This window comes from Nannospalax galili, unplaced genomic scaffold (genome assembly GCF_000622305.1).
Source record: "Nannospalax galili isolate Female #2095 unplaced genomic scaffold, S.galili_v1.0 scaffold358, whole genome shotgun sequence".
Taxonomy (NCBI): domain Eukaryota; kingdom Metazoa; phylum Chordata; class Mammalia; order Rodentia; family Spalacidae; genus Nannospalax; species Nannospalax galili.
The window spans coordinates 60,971-78,295 of record NW_008340434.1 but is presented as its reverse complement, the minus strand read 5'-3'; the positions used below and the strand labels follow the sequence as shown (position 1 = coordinate 78,295).

At 44.4% G+C, this 17,325-nt stretch overlaps 1 protein-coding gene across 1 annotated transcript in view; it reads left to right on the top strand.

Moving 5' to 3' along the window:
* Positions 1–415: 415 nt before the first annotated feature.
* Positions 416–17,325, top strand: part of LOC103736118 (ankyrin-3-like) — a gene marked incomplete at its 3' end in the record, with an annotated part of 74,567 nt that continues 57,657 nt past the window's right edge. The window contains exons 1-5 of the mRNA XM_017798829.1: positions 416–496; positions 3,000–3,098; positions 8,181–8,366; positions 8,934–8,957; positions 10,126–10,224. Coding sequence (XP_017654318.1) covers positions 416–496; positions 3,000–3,098; positions 8,181–8,366; positions 8,934–8,957; positions 10,126–10,224 — 489 coding nt within the window. The remainder of the gene's footprint in view (positions 497–2,999; positions 3,099–8,180; positions 8,367–8,933; positions 8,958–10,125; positions 10,225–17,325) is intronic.

Sequence of the window (17,325 nt, the reverse complement as noted above, 5' to 3'; positions counted from 1 at the left end):
TATAGGTCAGGGAGCAGCGGCCCACCCATCTCAAAGTCCAACAAGACAGATCCTGCCTGCCGAGCAGAAAGACTAATAGTCCAGAAGAAAATTAGCGAGACATTGTGAAATGAGGGGGACGTTGTACGTGCTGTTGACCAACACTGACGCACGGTCAGATGCAGTATACCAAATGCTCACTTTAAAATGGAATGCCCATTCCGAGAGTCAGTTTGGTTACCATGACAACATGCCTGGAAAAAAAAGGACAAAAGATGTATTTGGGCTCACAAGTGCTCGACCGTTGTTCATGGGCCTGACACAAGGGAAAGCATCACCCCAAACAAGGTTTGGCTGAGTTCAGCTACTCACCTCCACGGGGTCAGAAAGCAGGGGGAGTCAGATAGGGCCAGGACAAGGCAGCCCCTGCAATGGCATGCCCTCCAGCGGCCTACTCCCCACAGGCCTCATCTTATGCTTTCCACCGCTGCCCAGGGATACCATCAAATATGGACCTGTGAGCGGACTCATCCATTGATTACTTTAGAGCCCTCAGGAGCCAATCACTTCCCAAGAACCCCTCCCCTGAAAACTTAATTGAAGAGCAAGTCTTCAATTAAGTCCCACAGGGACATTTAATATTAAAACCATAGACATCATTATAAAAGATGAACCAAAACATCCTATCAGTGTGGGTAACAGAACTGTCATAAGACCCTTCAAGGTTGGGCATTGTATGATTGCATTTATATGAAATGTCAAAAGTAAACAAAGCCATAGAAACTGAACAGAATTCAGCTCTGAGAACAGAGCTCAGTGGTGAACACTGGCTGCTCTTACAGAGAACCCAGGTTCTGTTCCCAACACTCACATGGCAGCTAATGACCACCCAAAACTCCAGTTCCAGGGGATCCGATACCTTCTTCTGATCTCTGCAGTCATCGCATGACACAAGTGCACTTGCATACATGCTGGCAATACACTCATACACACACCCAAAAAATTAAAATAATAAGTAAAATAAAAAGCAACTAAACAGAGGTAAATGGTTACCAGGGTTACAGAGTGGGGCAAGTGCTAGTACCATGAGGTACAGGGGATGGAATGACGTGAAGTCAGAGGGGATGCATCTTGCTGTGGCTTTTGCTTGGTGAGGCTAGCTGCCCCAATGAACTGTCCATGGTGAAGGCTGAGTTTTATGAGATATAAGTTACATATCTATAAACAAATATTTTAAGAATAAAGAGGTAAACAGGAATGTGACTGCTCTGAGAAAGAGCAGTTTTCAGCTACTAATGCTGAGATGGCCCTCGAAAAGAAAAGGAAGCCACGCGTGGAGGTGCATGCTGGTAATTCCAACTTTTGGGAGGTGGCGCATCAAAAGTTCAAGGCAAGCCGCCAATCAATATATACTGAGTTCTAGGCCAACCTGGGCTATGTGAGACCTTGTCTCCACCAAAGAAAGCCCATGGTAAGGAACGGTTAAGCTCAGTCACAACACTTTGCAAGGTGATAATTTCTTTCTTCCACATAATCTCATCTGTGATGATTCTGAAGCAATTTGAGATTAAAATAAATTCCTTTCCAAGCTATTTGAAAATCCTACTTCTTTTTTCAATTGGGATGATTTTTTTAAATTGTTTCATATGTTTTCATTTTAATCCTGTTATATCCAAAATATCACCTCACCATGGTTTTTAAAAAGTATTTTATTGGGCCTGTAGTCCCAGCACTTGGGAGGCAGAGGCAGGCAGATCTCTGTGAGTTCAAGGCCAGCCTGCTCTACATAGTGAGTTCCAGGACAGTTGGGGCTACAGGGAGACCCTGTCTCAAAAAGACCAAAACAAAAAAAAGTATTTTATTTATTATTTTTATTTTATGTATATTAGTGTATTGCCTGCGTATAGATAAGTGCATATGTATTGTACAATGCCTGCAGAAGTCAGAAGAGGGTGTCAGATTTTTCTGGAACTGGAGTTATAGACGGTTGTTAGCTGCCATGTGGGTGCTGGGAATTGAACCCAGATCCTCTGCAAGAGCAGGCAGTGTTCATAACTGACAAGCCATCTCTCAAGCCCCATGCTTTTTCAATGTATATTTTCATTGAATTTTTGTGCTTTTCATATAGAACATCTTAATTATCTTTATATTCCCTCCCCCATCCAAACTCCCTGTAGCTCCCCGCCCCCCATTTCATGCATTCTGTCATACATGTATAGGGCCCTATGGAGTCAAGTTAGTGTTCCCAAATGTCCTTCAGTGCAAGTTCATTCACTGGGGTCTAGTCAGCCTATCTAGAGTCTCTCCCTTAAAGAAGATCAGTTCTTCCTCACCCAGCAGTGATCAGCTGCCCATCGTTCTTTGACTAAAGCGGAGGCGTACTGCCATTGGAGCAGAAAGATTGTAAGGGTCAGGGAGGAGGTACCTGACCACATGGAAACAGAGTCCTACAGGCTCCTGGGACCCTGCTCATATGAACCTACAGCAATGGTGTCAGCATATACAAGACCCGTGCAAACTCAAGCAGACAAAAACCCAGCATAGACCTGCAGTGCCTCCTTTTTTGTGAAAGCAGTATATCTTTACTTAAAATAAGTGGTTGGCGCTTGGGAGGCATGCCGAGTGAACATGTTTTTCATCTCATAGCATGAGGAGATAAAACACTATTCATGGAGGTGTTTCATATGTGGGTGATGATTAAATGAATACACTTATTTATCTAAAGTACATAAATTGCTATGAATTTGACTTAGATGGCTGATTATGAACTAGAAACTAAACACTTGTATGATCGGCACTCTAACTGTGATTGTAAAGTATAATACGAATTATACTCAAATCATGCATGGCTGTGGTGTAGGCTGTGGTGCCAAGGTGTTCTAGTAACCATGGCTGTCTACAGCAAAGCATCATGAAGATGTTACATGGGACTGCTTCTTCTCCGAGCATACCTCTCCATACCAGGGAAATGAACCAGCTCTACAAAGCAGCCCACACAACTCTCCTGTCTTACTTTGCAGAATGGCTTCACGCCGTTGTATATGGCAGCCCAAGAGAACCATCTGGAAGTCGTCAGGTTTCTTCTTGACAACGGTGCCAGTCAGAGCCTAGCCACAGAGGTAAGGCGCTCCAGGCCCTCTGAGGGTTCAGTGCACATGTTTATGAAGCACTTTGAAAACCTAGAGCTGAGCATTTACCCCACTGGGAGTTCAGTGACTATTACATACTTAATGTGTGGGTTTTTATGAAATGCAATTTAAAATCTATTTTTAACCTTTGATAATTCTCCCCATTGCACAGAAACCCTTTGTAGTCTCAAGAGCTTGGTCTACCCTATAATTGAGCTATTATTTTAATTTTTACCATATTTACTTAATAATAATTTTTGCCTCTTAATAATCTTGCCTCCAAGGCAGCCATTGTTTTGAATTATTATTTCAGTGAAACATTAACTATAAATGTTTTTTTCCAAATTTGTTATGCTAATTATGATTGAATTTGTATATTTCTAAAATTAACTAATTAGATTTCATCTGTACTTCTAAACAAAACCATCATATACTTTTAACTAACTAATATTGGAGGGGGCACCTCTATAATCTGGACTAAAGGAATTGTTTTAAAAAGAGGAAGTTATATAAGCCTCTAGTGCTATGTTAGGTTATATAATTTTTATTCTAAACAAAGACAGTATAGATCAGTCATTAAGCATGTCTCTCAAAATCTATTGCTAATAGTAAAGGACCAGTATTGGGATATTCTTCATTTTAAATCTACAGTGAATTCCAGCAGATATAGGGCTTCCCGGCCGCAAAGCCATTCCTCTGAGGCAGAGGCGGGTGTGTCTGCTGAATGGCACAGGAAAGACTAATGGAAAGCTGCGTTTACCCTTGCCTAGCTGTCGAGATTGTATCTAGAAAACCACCAACAGATGAAGAGACAGTTCACACAAAAAGGCAGACGCAGGACCATGCTATGTGAGCACATGCCTGCTTGCAGATAGATGAAATATGAACGTGTCAATCAGGTGAAGAAGAAAATCCAGATTTGCCCGAGTTAGAAGTAGAAAACGGTGGTGGAAGGAAGCTAGAATCTTCTATAGCATTGTTCAAATTAAGAAGCAGTTGCAACACATTTGCTGAACATCTGGTGGTCTGTCAAATGTCAATATTTATGTCATTTGTTGCTAAAAACGTACCAAAAATTTTTAGGGAAGGTAAAAAATAGTGTATAAAAATAGTATATAAAATATTAACATATTTAGCAGTAACAGTTTTTAAAACCTGAACAGCACCTAAATATGTACCAGTGGGCAACTGGCTTAGTAGATGTTGGTGTCATTTTTCAGCAATTTAATTTCATGTTATCAATTTTTAATTTTATGGAAAATAACCTATAAATACAAAACACGCCCATGTTTTTATTCAAGTTGCTGTCTCACCTCTTCGAAGATAACATCTGAGTCCCCACAGATATGCCATCCCTCCACTAAGCTTTTTCTCCTCTTTCAGGTCATTGGTGTTGGAAAGGAAAAAAGTTTCATTTATAGGGTATTCTAACTATGATGCTGCTTTTCCCTTAGCCATCCTTGGTTACTGATGTCCTGTAGACAGTGTTAGTATTTACAGAACCAACAGTACAATAGCAAGATTTTAAATATGATTTTTTATTTACTAAATGATCTGCCAATCCCCCCCCCTTTTTTTTTGGTGCTGGGGCTCACACCCAGGGCTGTGCTTTATACAAAACATGCACTTTACTGCTGAGCTACGCTCTAGCCCCAGGTGCCTTTAACTATAATTTTTCCAATAATCATGACACACTTGTATCTTGTGTATACATATCAAGTGCATGGGAGGGCTGAATTTTGAGACATTTTTTAACATTGCTGTGCACTGCGTACTTTATCTTTTGCACTTAAAGCATTCATTTGTAAATGACTATTCTGAAGCTTGAAGCAAAATTTCTTATTTTCTCCACAAGCAATCAATTCACGGCCCAGTATTTATCACATGTGCCGCAAGGCAGTGATGCTGTGACCCTCAGCCACCAGGGCTGAGCCCTTCTTTCAAGGAGTTTTACCACATTTACTTTCTGACTTTTTGTCCTCCTCATAAGAATGACTGCGAAGACTGTTACAGTCTATTTGGACCAAAAGCCAAAGCTGCTAAATTTAGCAGTTACACCTCAGAGCGGGTATCTTTGGGTCCTTCATTGCCTTATACTAGGATCGTATTCTTACTCGTGCTAATCGGATTATCTGCAGTGTATTTTCTAGTGCAAAGTATTGCCTTTTATGCACAGGCTCTCTGAATTTACATATCACAACAGTGAACATGGAGCCCTTTTGTTTTGACTCAAAACAGAAATCTGCTGTCATTTTTTACCCTTATACTGTTTCCAATTTTTAAATTGAGGTGCAAAATTGACTCCTCTTACACAATTTTCCTGTTATCACTCTACAAAACTTATTTTGGGGGGGGGCGGGTATGGAAGCCTGGCAAGCACAGGTTTTGAGTCTGATCCCCAGCACTGTTTCAGTCACAAAATACAATAAACAAATGTTCACTCTAAATTTTCTGTAGACATAACGCTTGGTTGGTTTATTCATCCGTATCATTGTTCAGATACGTGTACGTGGATTTTTATCATTGAGAACAAGAAATTCTATGTTGATTCTCATGGACACGGCTTTTCTAAGATTACAGTGTGTTCTAGACTACATATGCTTAAGGGTAATCTGCAAGCTTGTCTTGGTGACATTTTGATTCTGTCTCTGCCTGCTGGTTTTCTTGCTGAACCTTTAGGGACTAGCTTTGCTTTCCTGTTTTCTTGGGTGGTAGAGTTAAGAGAAGCCAGTGGCCCGATCCAGAGGCAGGGAGTGTAGACAGGGATTAAATACAGGGAGCAGAAGAAGGGAGAGCATTTTAGGAAGGGAGATGTCACCCTAGGAATGAGGGACACCCACAGTGAGTAGCGAACCCTGGCGACTAGGGTTCTTATGGAGAGACTTATGGACATGCTCTGGCTGAGGTTTTGCTGTCCGTGAACATGGGCTTGCTGATTTTCTTTCAGCCAGGTAATTGTAGAAGCACTTACCAATTTTCCAGCAAACGAGTGGCTGACAAAAGTGGTGCCAAAGGGCATTAGAATTAAAGTAACCAGGGCTGGGGGGACCGCTCAGTGGTTAGGAACACTGGCTGTTCTTGCAGAAGACCCGGGTTCGAATCCCAGCACCACATGGCAGCTAACAACTGTCCGTAACTCCAGTTCCAGGGGATCCAACAGCCTCTTCTATCCTCCATGGGCATTGCACGACATGGGGGCACTTACCTACATGCAGGCAATACACGCATACACATAAAATAAAAATATTAAATATTTTAAAATATTTTAAAAAGAATTCAAGTAACCAATATTTGTACCAAATGACTACAGACGTTAAATAATCATGACTACATTAAAAAAATAAGTAACTTGCTTGCCCATTCTCCAGTAAAAATTATCATTTTTCAATCTTCTTTTGAGTGTATAATTTTTTAAAAAACCACAATGAAATTATCATGTGAGCCAGTGTTAGGGCATCTAGTCTGTGTTGTTTATTCTGTGATCAACAGGACTACACCAGACACAGTTTCAGGGACCACTGTGAAATCTATAGCTATGTCCTCTTTGTCAAGTCCCAGGGAACTCCAAAGGGCACACGGAGTGTGCACATGTGCACATACAGTGTGCTGTAAAATTCTCTTTAACTCAACTTAGAGAAGGAAAGCTGGAATGATGGGTACCCAGGGTTCAGGGGGCTAGAACAAGTGCGAAGTGGCCCCAGAAGGAGTAGGGCGGGGGCAGCGACGGCACAGAGCAGAGAGAGAACATAGTAAGAGCAGATTGCATAGTTCAAAATTGCTGGCAGAATACGTTTCAAATGGTCTCACCACAATGAAGCGTTTGAGGTGGTTTATATGTTAATTTACATCATTCCATCAATCAACATTGCATTCATAAATCATAACACCACTTTGTACTCCATAAATATGTACAGTTATCAGATATTATCATTACTACCAAATAGTAAAGTCAGGCTTTGCACAATTCCTATGTCATCTGTCTCTATTGGTTAGAGAAGTCAGGAGCCTTTACTATACATGTCTTTCTTAAAGTGGTGATGACCATGGTCCATTAATTCATGTGCTCCAGACATAGGCTAAGCCATAGAATAATGAACAACTATTCTAACTTTAAAGTTTTGGTGGAAGGAGCTGGAGAGATAGCTCAGCGGTTAAGAGCACTGACTGCTCTTGCAGAGGACCCGGGTTCGATTCCCAGTACCACATGGTGGCTATGAACTGTCCTTAACTCCGGTTCCAGGGGAATCCCAAGCCCTCTTCTGACCTCTGTGGCATTGCACGACACGGGTGCGCTCACATACATGCAGGCAATACACTCATACAAATAAAATAAAAATAATAAATAAAATATCAAAAAAACTGGGACATGCTCCAGTCCCAGGGGATCCGGCGGCCTCTTCTGACCTCCGCAGGCATTGCACGACACGGGTGCACTTACCTACATGCAGGCAATACACGCACACGCATAAAATAAATAAAATTTAAAAAATAATTAAAAATAAAATTTTTTTTAAAGTTTCAGTGGAAGATGTTAGATCTCATTTAAAGTAATCTTTGAGATTTTAACTTGAGATTACTCTTTCATCAAAATTATTTTATGTTTATTGAGTCTGGCGTTTTCTTTTTGATGATGTACTTTTGCATATTTTCAAAATTTTTCCACTTACTGTATAGTTACTGGTTTTGTTATTGATGCTTTGTTTCTGGTTTTATGTGTGAGTGTGTGACAGTGTCTCCCTCTAGCCCCAGGTGGCCTGGAACTTACAATGCAAACAGACTCACCTGGATGTCACAGAGATCTGCCTGCCTCTGCCTCCTGAGTGCTGACATTAAAGGCGTGGTGCCTGGCTAATTACTACTTTTGAACATGTGAAAAAAGAGAGTAGAAATTTCCTGTCTTTTAATTTGAGTATATATGCATACATAAGAACGTGTCTTTTCATAAACGTGCTTTAAAGTGTGCTAACACTGAAAACCCCAGGGGAGAACTGGGGTCACCCTGTGGCCTCCCTGTTTGGTGATGGAGCCCAAAGGCAGCCCCAGGCCCGACCTTGACCCGCCTTCTCCCTGCAGGATGGCTTCACTCCCTTGGCAGTGGCTCTGCAGCAGGGTCACGACCAAGTGGTCTCTCTCCTGCTGGAAAATGACACAAAGGGCAAAGTGCGCCTCCCGGCTCTTCACATCGCCGCCCGGAAAGACGACACGAAAGCGGCCGCTCTGCTCTTGCAGAACGACAACAACGCGGACGTGGAGTCGAAGGTGAGGCCCGGAGCTCACGGCCCGGCACCCCTGTCCCATGTCAGCCCGCAGCCTCCAGAACGCCTGGGCTCCCCCTTAGCGAGCTCGTGCGGGACACGTGCGTTCTCCGGACGGGGGAGGCTGTGTCCGTGCCAGGACGCAGCGTGGAGGCCCGGATGCTGCCTGCCGCCTCCAAAGAATAGGTTCCCACGCATCCCCTGTCCCCCGGGACCGTGCCAAACAGGGCAGCATGGGGTGGACGGTTCCAAAGGCCCGACCCAGTGTGCGCGGATGAGCCTGTGACCCGGGCCGTGCGGGGCGGCGTGCCCAGGGTCGGGGAGCCAGGCCAGCACGCCGGCAGGGAAAGAGCCACGGCCCGGACGTCTGTTGTCTTGCCCGTCTTACCCCGGAGTCTGTGTGGAGGAAATGGAGTCCAGCTTTGTCAGTCCAGCCTTCCTCCTGCCTGATTTGCTTCCGTCATAGCTTTCTCGTCATCCCTTAGCCGCCATGAGCTTTGTGCAGTCCATGTCACCGACAGTGAACTAACGTTCATTTTTTCCTCCTCTGCTTCCCAATGTGTTAACCTAGATGGTGGTGAATAGACCAACCGAGGTATATATATATATATCTGTGTATATGTATCCGTACTTGTATAACCCGGATCTGCTCCATTGCTTCCCATGTCCTAGTGCTGCTGCCTCATTGCCTTCTCCGCATCGCCTTCCTAGGCTAGACTCCTGCTTTCCACCCTGTCCCCGAAGGAGCATGTGCCAGAGCCCACAACAGGTCGACTGCCAGGGCTTTCTGCAGCTGAGCTTGGCACTGGGAAGGAAGACTTAGGGATCGTCATACCTAAGTGTATTGGAACAGAGGCAAAGCCCTTTGGGTCCTTGCGATGCTTATCGGCCGTACAAGCTGCAGACACCCCTGTCCCTCCTCTCCTCCTCCAGGCTCAGTCTTTAGGGTTCTGCATGACACTTACCCTCCATGGTGTCAGCCAAAGGGACCTTAATCAGAAGGATGCAAACTGACCCACCTTCCATGAGATGCAGGGACGGCTAGCATGGCTGAGAAGCTTGCTGATACATTAGACATGCATCACTTCTAAGGATTCGATCTTTGGGGAAAATAAGTGAACCGTTGCATGTTTAGCCTTTTTTTTTTTTTTTTTTAGAGGAAGTTTGACCATGGTAGAGAAGTATCTAGAAAATCGTGTTATCGAGTAAGCACTTGCTAATAAAAAGATCAGTATATAGATTCTTTACAGAATTATATCTTCTGTGGTACAAAAATCAACTTTATGATAATAGCTCTACACACCTAAAATCACTTTAGTCCTTATTATAATGGACGTTTACTGTTGATTAACATGAATCTGTATTGAATATATAAACCTAATTGACTTTGGATCAAGAGTTTCCAAGGCCAGTTCTCTCCTCGGTGACAAACGGCACTAGTAATCGAGCTGTTCAGCTATGAACTGTGAAGATTTCCCTTGTTCCTGTTTCCACTTCTTGAAATGTTGGCTTCTGCATCGTTCTGTTACTAAACCTGATCAGTGTCTGCCCTTGGGTTTGCCCTGGCTCTTCCTCTGCCTGTGAGTGTGGGGTTGTTAGAAACCCTATGAGCCATTGGCCCTGACAAAAGCCCGGCACACAGTGGACTGTGGACCCTAGCATATTTTGTTTCCTCGTTTTGAGTTGGGCCAGGCTAGGATCTGAAGGTTTCAGGTGAGGGCCCGGCAGGCAGGAATTGAACGTCTGCTGTGTTTTCTTGACAGAGTGGATTCACCCCGCTCCACATAGCTGCTCACTATGGGAACATTAATGTAGCCACGTTGCTGTTAAACAGGGCAGCTGCTGTGGACTTCACTGCACGGGTAAGTACATAGAAAAGTGTCCGCTTCTGGACCATCTGAAGTGACTTTTGCCTCTCATTTTCTATGCTTAGGAAGAGGCTGGGGCACATGGCCTCAAGACCTCCCAATCATTGACAAATCCCGATTACTATTTCACCTAGAGTATTTCCTGTTACTACATCGGCCTACCTGTTTCCTGGCTAGAGGCACGCAAAGTTTGGGAGTGTGATGTAGATTGGGTCGCAAATAATACGTTCCTATATGGAAGGTGTGATTCAGGAATTGCACTCCCCACAGCTGGGAACTGCAGTTACCCAAGTAGAAATTTCTAGAACTATTCGGAACCATGAAGATGGATGTATGGGAGTGGGGCTCCCAAGGCCTCACCCCTAGCTAAGGAGCTAGGTATTGTGACCACTGGTAGGTTGTCCATGCTCTAGTGGATGGCCCTATGCCCATGTCCACACTGAACTCAGTGGGATACATTTTTAATGGACATGAAGTTGGTTGAGGTACAAGTTGGGGGGGGGGTCCAAGGAAAGTTGGAGGCAGGAAATGAGGGGTAGGTATCAGGAAGGAAGGAAGGAAGGAAGGAAGGAAGGAAGGAAGGAAGGAAGGAAGGAAGGAAGGAAGGAAGGAAAAAGTAAGGAAACAGTTATGAGAATGTTGCTTGGAATGTTCTAGTAGTCAGTGCTGACCTTGCAGGTGGAAGTGGCCCGCAATATTGACACCAGGCTCAAGCTTCCCAACCTTTGGAACGCCCTGTGTCCTACCACCTTCCCTAATCAGCAATAAGATTCTATAACCTGGGCAAGTCACAGTCATTGAAAAAGTGCTCACGTGCCTTGTGTGCCACAGAGTAGCTTGGGCACGCAGAAATAGGCTCTGAGGTTGTGAACAGGCCAGAGTCACCACCAGAAGGCCCATGTCAGTAGAGATGAAACTGGAGGCAGGCTGGAGTGGAGGCGAAAGGTCTAGTCTCTGAGCTCAGACTCCAGAGTCCTTAACTTCTCTCTGTGTGTCTCTGTTTTCTAATTGGACAGTGAATTAATGGAAATCAAGAAATCACATAATAGCCGTAACAGAGTGATATCTCCTCACTGTCAAGTCACAGTGTAAAGACACTAGCAAGCTGGCCATCATCCAGAGTAGGGGCACTCCAGCATCCCCCTCGACTCTTACTCTCACTCTCATAACTTTAAGGAATTGGTCAGTCTTTTCCTCTTAGAGTTCATTATTTCTAGAAAAATTAGTACAAGCTCAGATTGCATCAAAAAAAAAAAAGATTATTTTTCCCCCGTTGCCACTCATCTACGAAAAACCTTCCTTGCTTTGAAATGGTTGAAAGTGTCTTTTTCTGTCTACAGTTCTGTTCTTTAGGTATTATGCCCCCCACTGGGCCATTCCAAGGCTAACTTTGGCTCTTTGAAGGACAAACGAGCACTTCTTTAAGCCACGTATAAACAGAGCATGTCAGTGTAGACAACCAAGTCCAGATGCGTTCTTCTGGGTTTGTAATGTGGCATAAAAACCTCGTTAAGTCACATCTTCTAATTAGGGCATTTGGAATGTTCCTGTCAGGATGGCGTTTGAAGTTGATCTCTGTGCCACTCCTAGAAATTTCCCATTGCTGTTGAAAAGAAGTTTAGATTTGAGGATGTGCTTAAGTAACTGCGGAGTGAATGAAAGGATTTTCACATACCTCCAGGCAACCCCATTGCATCCATTTCCCTTCAGACAGTGGCTGTGGTGGTTACAAGAGGTGTTCATTTATTGATTAAAGATCAGTAGAAACCCCAGATTAAAGATCGGTAGAAACCTTGCATGCATCACTGTATGTGATGTAAAATAGTTATGCTTCTGTTTGTATGAAATATGTTACACATCCTGCTTTTCACTGTCTGAGAAGAGCACCTTCTACATCCATTCCCAACTGACGAGGCATGAGCTGAGGGCTGTGGTGCAGTTTGGTGACATAATAGACACGGGAGGTCTGTGTTCATGCTTATTCCCAGCAACCTCTGCTTCTCTTTGTTGGTGGTGGAACAGACAACTTGTGTTAGGATGCCTGAGAAGAACTCTTCAGAAAGATGTTACCTGTTCTACATCCAAACCTCCGTGGAATGAAGCGGGTAAAAAAAAGGGGGCTCTAGAATGCCAGTGGAGCCATACTTCTCTGCTCAGAAAAAAGGAAAAATGACTGCCCGCAAATTGTAACCATAAATCTCAAGACTGGCAACTGGATGTAGATAGAAGTAGGAGATGATCGGAAGTGAATTACCAAACAGCGTAAGCACCCTTTGTCCTTGGGAGTCACTATTCTGCTTTCTGACTATGATAGAGTGTAACGGAGGATTAAACTGTCGAAGACAGGTGCGGGCTGGGGGCTGTCCTTGGTACTTGAAGATGCAAGGGGCAGCCTTGCTAGTGCAAAAGCAGGGTTGGAAGACCCAGGACACCTCTGCAGCCACTTCCTGAAAGCAGTGGGTGTTCATTGCCACAGAAGGTGAGAGACAGGAGCAATGCGGTGTGACGGGGTGGGGGTGGGGGTAATGCATCAGAGCCAGATTGCTTTCTCTGCTTCTTTGTGTAGAGCTGGCTAATGTTCGCAGCCATAAAACAGACCCCAGCCAGGGGCAAATGTATACCAAGGAGCAATTCTGGCAGCTGATTGATAGCACACTTGCCTATTCCATTAACACATTTCCCCAGACTTCCATGATGGTATCTGTTTTGATTGTGATTGTGACTTTGCCCTGTGTGTGTAACACACCCCAGCTGACACCTCTACGTCTTTGGTATTATTCATGGAGCAAACCCGCTCAGCCTCCTGGGTCTCCTACAGGAGAGTTGCTAAAGGCAACGTGGGGAAGAGACTCTTAACAGCCGCACTAAAGCTTCTGTTGTTACCATCCAGTAGGGATCACTTAGGTGCAGGGTGACTAAAGGCCAAATCATCATTAAATGAATATCTGCAGAGTCCTTCTTACTGATTGAAAAAGGTAGCTTCAGGCCCTGTTGACTGTTTTCACCACACGACAGGCCACCTAACCCAATCTGCATTTGTGTCACCAAGATTTCACTTATAAGTTATTATTCATTTTTCAGTTGGAGAAAAAAAATGAATAAAAATTCTTCTGTCTCTTGGTTTAGTACTTTAAGATTTGACCTGTGAGAGGATCAGAGATTTGTTTTCAAAAGGATTGCAGGTGGTTTTGCAGAGTAAAATATACAGAGCGGTCATAGAATAGAGAAAGAGTTTGTTACCAAGCAGCGGGGCTGTGTCAGGGAATGGAATGTATAACAAACGTAGGCCTAAAAGCTTTGATAGAGATGTGTATACAAGGAAAGTTTATATGACTACATGCAAATATTCATTAACTTTTGACAATTTTATATCTATATATAATGTAGATATATATATAGAGAGAGATCATATAATGCACTGTAAATATTAGCAATACGTATTGATGTGCAAAGAAGAGGTTAACTTGGAGCTCTTCTGGTAAATGCCCAGCAGTAAGTAGTATAGCTGGGCCACCATGTGATTGTTTGTTTGTTTGTCTGTTTGTTTTGAGGATGTGCCACCCTTGTTGATTTCTGTAATCACTTAACTGCTTCTGGGCTCCAGCAAGGAGCAAGAACGTGTTCCCTCGTCACCTGATCATTCATAAGTACTGCGAATTTCAATTTAAACTGAACTTAAAATTCATGTCCTAGTTCTCAAGAGCATCCCAGGCACTCAGTACCTAGCACTCCGTACCTAGCACTCAGTACCTGGCACTCAGTGCCTGCCTATGGCAAGTATTTTGTGTAGTAGATGCCAGATATGTGATGCTTTTGAGAGCTTTCAGAGAATATTGACAACAGAGACCCCCCCATCCCAGGCCCTCTTCCCTTCAGTGACCCAGGTGCCACTGCATGTAGTGTGTCCCCAAGGCAGGTGGCTGCTCCCCGCCTTATTGGGGAGCACGCAGCTCCCACTCTTTCCTTAGACCTTGAACATCCCATCGTTTCTGCAATTTTGTCCATTTCGCGCATTCTTTTTGTCGTCTCAACCCTTGAAGTCCACAGTGCTTCCCTCACTTGGACCACTGCTGTCTCCCGCCTCTTCCGGCTTCCTGAACCTCTCTGGCGTACACAAGCTTATCCATGAGCTGTTGACTTTAACTCAAGCGTAATCCCCTCGGCCTTCCAGGACAGGACTTGCTACGTGGAGAGTGGGCTGCTTCTGTGGAGAGCTTTTTGAAGATAGATAGGTATTTATTTCAGAAAGCCATTCTGTACTGTTCTGAAAGCAGGATGTTTGTTTGGTCAGATCATTCTTTGTCTGCTTGCCATGACTGGGCACTCTCAGCATACCAGCATACCAGTGAAGTTGCCAGAAGGTTTGCAGCATTCCATTCCACCAGAGGGCTGGCCGCAAGTGTGGAAAACACCAAGAAGCTGCCCTCATGTCCCTCCTCTCTTATCAAGTGGAATTTATGACGATGATTGTAAAGCTATAGTTAATTAAGCATTTACTAAGTTCTTGCTCTTACATGAGACTTCTATACTTAGTATCTGAGCAGTCCTATGAGTGCTGATATTGAAATATAATACAATATATTCATAGTTCCCTCACACAGCCTACTCTTCACTTCATACACAGGACTTTGAATCCCTTGAAGTCAAATCTGTGTCATCTTACATACTGTGGAACCCGGGGAGTAGAGAGCCCCGTACCTGGCCCTGGGAAGGACTCGATATAAACTTAGAGAAGTCAAGAAGGAACGAGCACAACACTTCTTGGCTCTTCTCAATCCCAATCCTGTCCCAGCTCACCAAACTCCTTTTGTTTTAGCCTGTACCTCCTTGACTTGGGAGCTTCCCAAACCAAGATCAGCCGCACAGAGGGAGAAGGGAAGCCACGAGAGTTGGCAGAATTCAAAGCCGTTCACCAAACCCAAGGGGTGACTGTCAGATACTGAAGGGTGGGTTTGTCTAATATACGTCTCAAGGCCTATTACACACCAGTGCAGATGACCTTAAGCCACGAGAGTTGGCAGAATTCAAAGCCGTTCACCAAACCCAAGGGGTGATTGTCAGATACTGAAGGGTGGGTTTGTCTAATATATGTCCCAAGGCCTATTACACACCAGTGCAGATGACCTCGGAAGGCATGCTGCTCCCAGGCCATGGGGATTCAGGGTTCTGACATCCAGGACCTGAAGCTTGAAGATATAATGATATGAGTCAAGGCCACCTCCAGGGTATGTGGTGAGACAGTAGCATGCTCCAGTTAAGAGCATGGCTGACTCCTAATGATATGCTGAGGGTGCAGGTTTAAGACTTGGCTTTGCTTTGTATAGTGGAGTCTTTGCAAGCACAGGTTTAGAATATTTTTCTCTGAATATAAAGTTCATTTATAAATAAAACAAAGGAAATAAAAAGCCACCTATAATTTCTGTTCTATCTACTTCATGTGTCTGTTGATCCTTATAGATAAATCCATTTTGAAAATCGTTAGAGGGCACTAGAGGTACGGCTCAGCCATGAAGAGTGCATGCTGCTGTCGCAGAGGTCCCGAGTTTGGTACCTAGAACCCATACCGAGTGGCTCACAGCCACCTGTAGCTCCAGCTCCGGGAGATCCAGTGCCTTCTTCTGGTCTCCATGGCACTCACATGCACATATTCACATACAGACACATAATGAAAAATAGAGATAAATCTTTAAATTAGTTAGGCTTATCGCTAATGCAGGTTCAGCCACATTAAAGACAAAAACTTTTAAAAAGATATTTAGAATGAGACTGAGGATTTGAGAATTTGGGCAATGGAATGTGAGCTGTAAGAACAGAACCAGGGCTGGAGCGATGGCTCAGCGGTTAAGAGCACTGGCTGCTCTTGCAGAGGACCCAGGTTCCATTCCTAGCACCCACACGACTGCTAACAGTCATCCGTACCTCCAGTGCCAGGGGATCTGACGCCCTTTTCTGACCTCCGCGGCATTGCGTGACACGGGTGTACTTACACACATGCAGGCCATACACCCGTACACATGAAATAAAAAATAATAAATATTTTTAACCAGAGCAGAAGCACCCCACGTGGCTCCTATATACACCATGTTCCTGTTGTCATGGTGATAATAACATCTCCATCTTGGGAGGGGCGATTTAGTGAGTTTTTCAAGGTAGGCAAGGAGAGGAATATGCCCTTGTGTAGAGGGTCTTAACACACACATGCCATCTCAGCCTTAACGCACACACGCCATCTCAATCTTGCCTTTCTGTTTCTGTAAATTCCATGTCCATGAACCTTTTAAGATATATTTCTTTTAAGAAGTCTACTTGTCACTTGTACATTTGAGCGGCATTAATGTCTTCCCGTATGCTGTGGGATTTATTTGTTCCTCACCTGAACAGGTAAAGTTTCTGGGTAGCAGGTAACATGGAACAAAGAGTGAAAAACACCTGAACCCCAGCACACCCCCCTCACTGCCTCATTGGTCACTGGCCTGGACTGGGGTGGATCCATTTGTCATCTGGCTTTTTTTTTTTGGAGACAAGAATCATTATATCTTCCAGGCTGACATCAAGCTTGTGACCCCTTGGCTGAACGTCCCAAGACCTTGAATCACAGGCCTGTGCTGATGTGCAGTTTTCATAACAGGACGTAGAGAGAAACCTGTCAACCATAGGCCCTTCCTCATCCAGCCACCTTGTCTAATGGTGATAGAGTGACCTTGGGCGTCCCTTCCTCCTTCTTTCTATCTTAGAGCACAGAGCTTAGTGACAGAGCAGATGGCACTAAAGTCACACTGCTGGCGACTGCAGGACCCTGATCCACACACACTGCTTGTGACCAAAGGACCCTGATCCACAAACACACTGCTAGTGACCACAGGACCCTGATACACACACGCACACTGCTGGTGACTGCAGGACCCTGATCCACACACACTGCTGGTGACCACAGGACCCTGATCCACACACACACACACACACACACACACACACACACACACACTGCTGGCGACCACAGGACCCTGACACACACACACACACACACACACACACACTGCTGGTGACCGCAGGACCCTGATCCACACACACTGCTGGTGACTACAGGACCCTGAT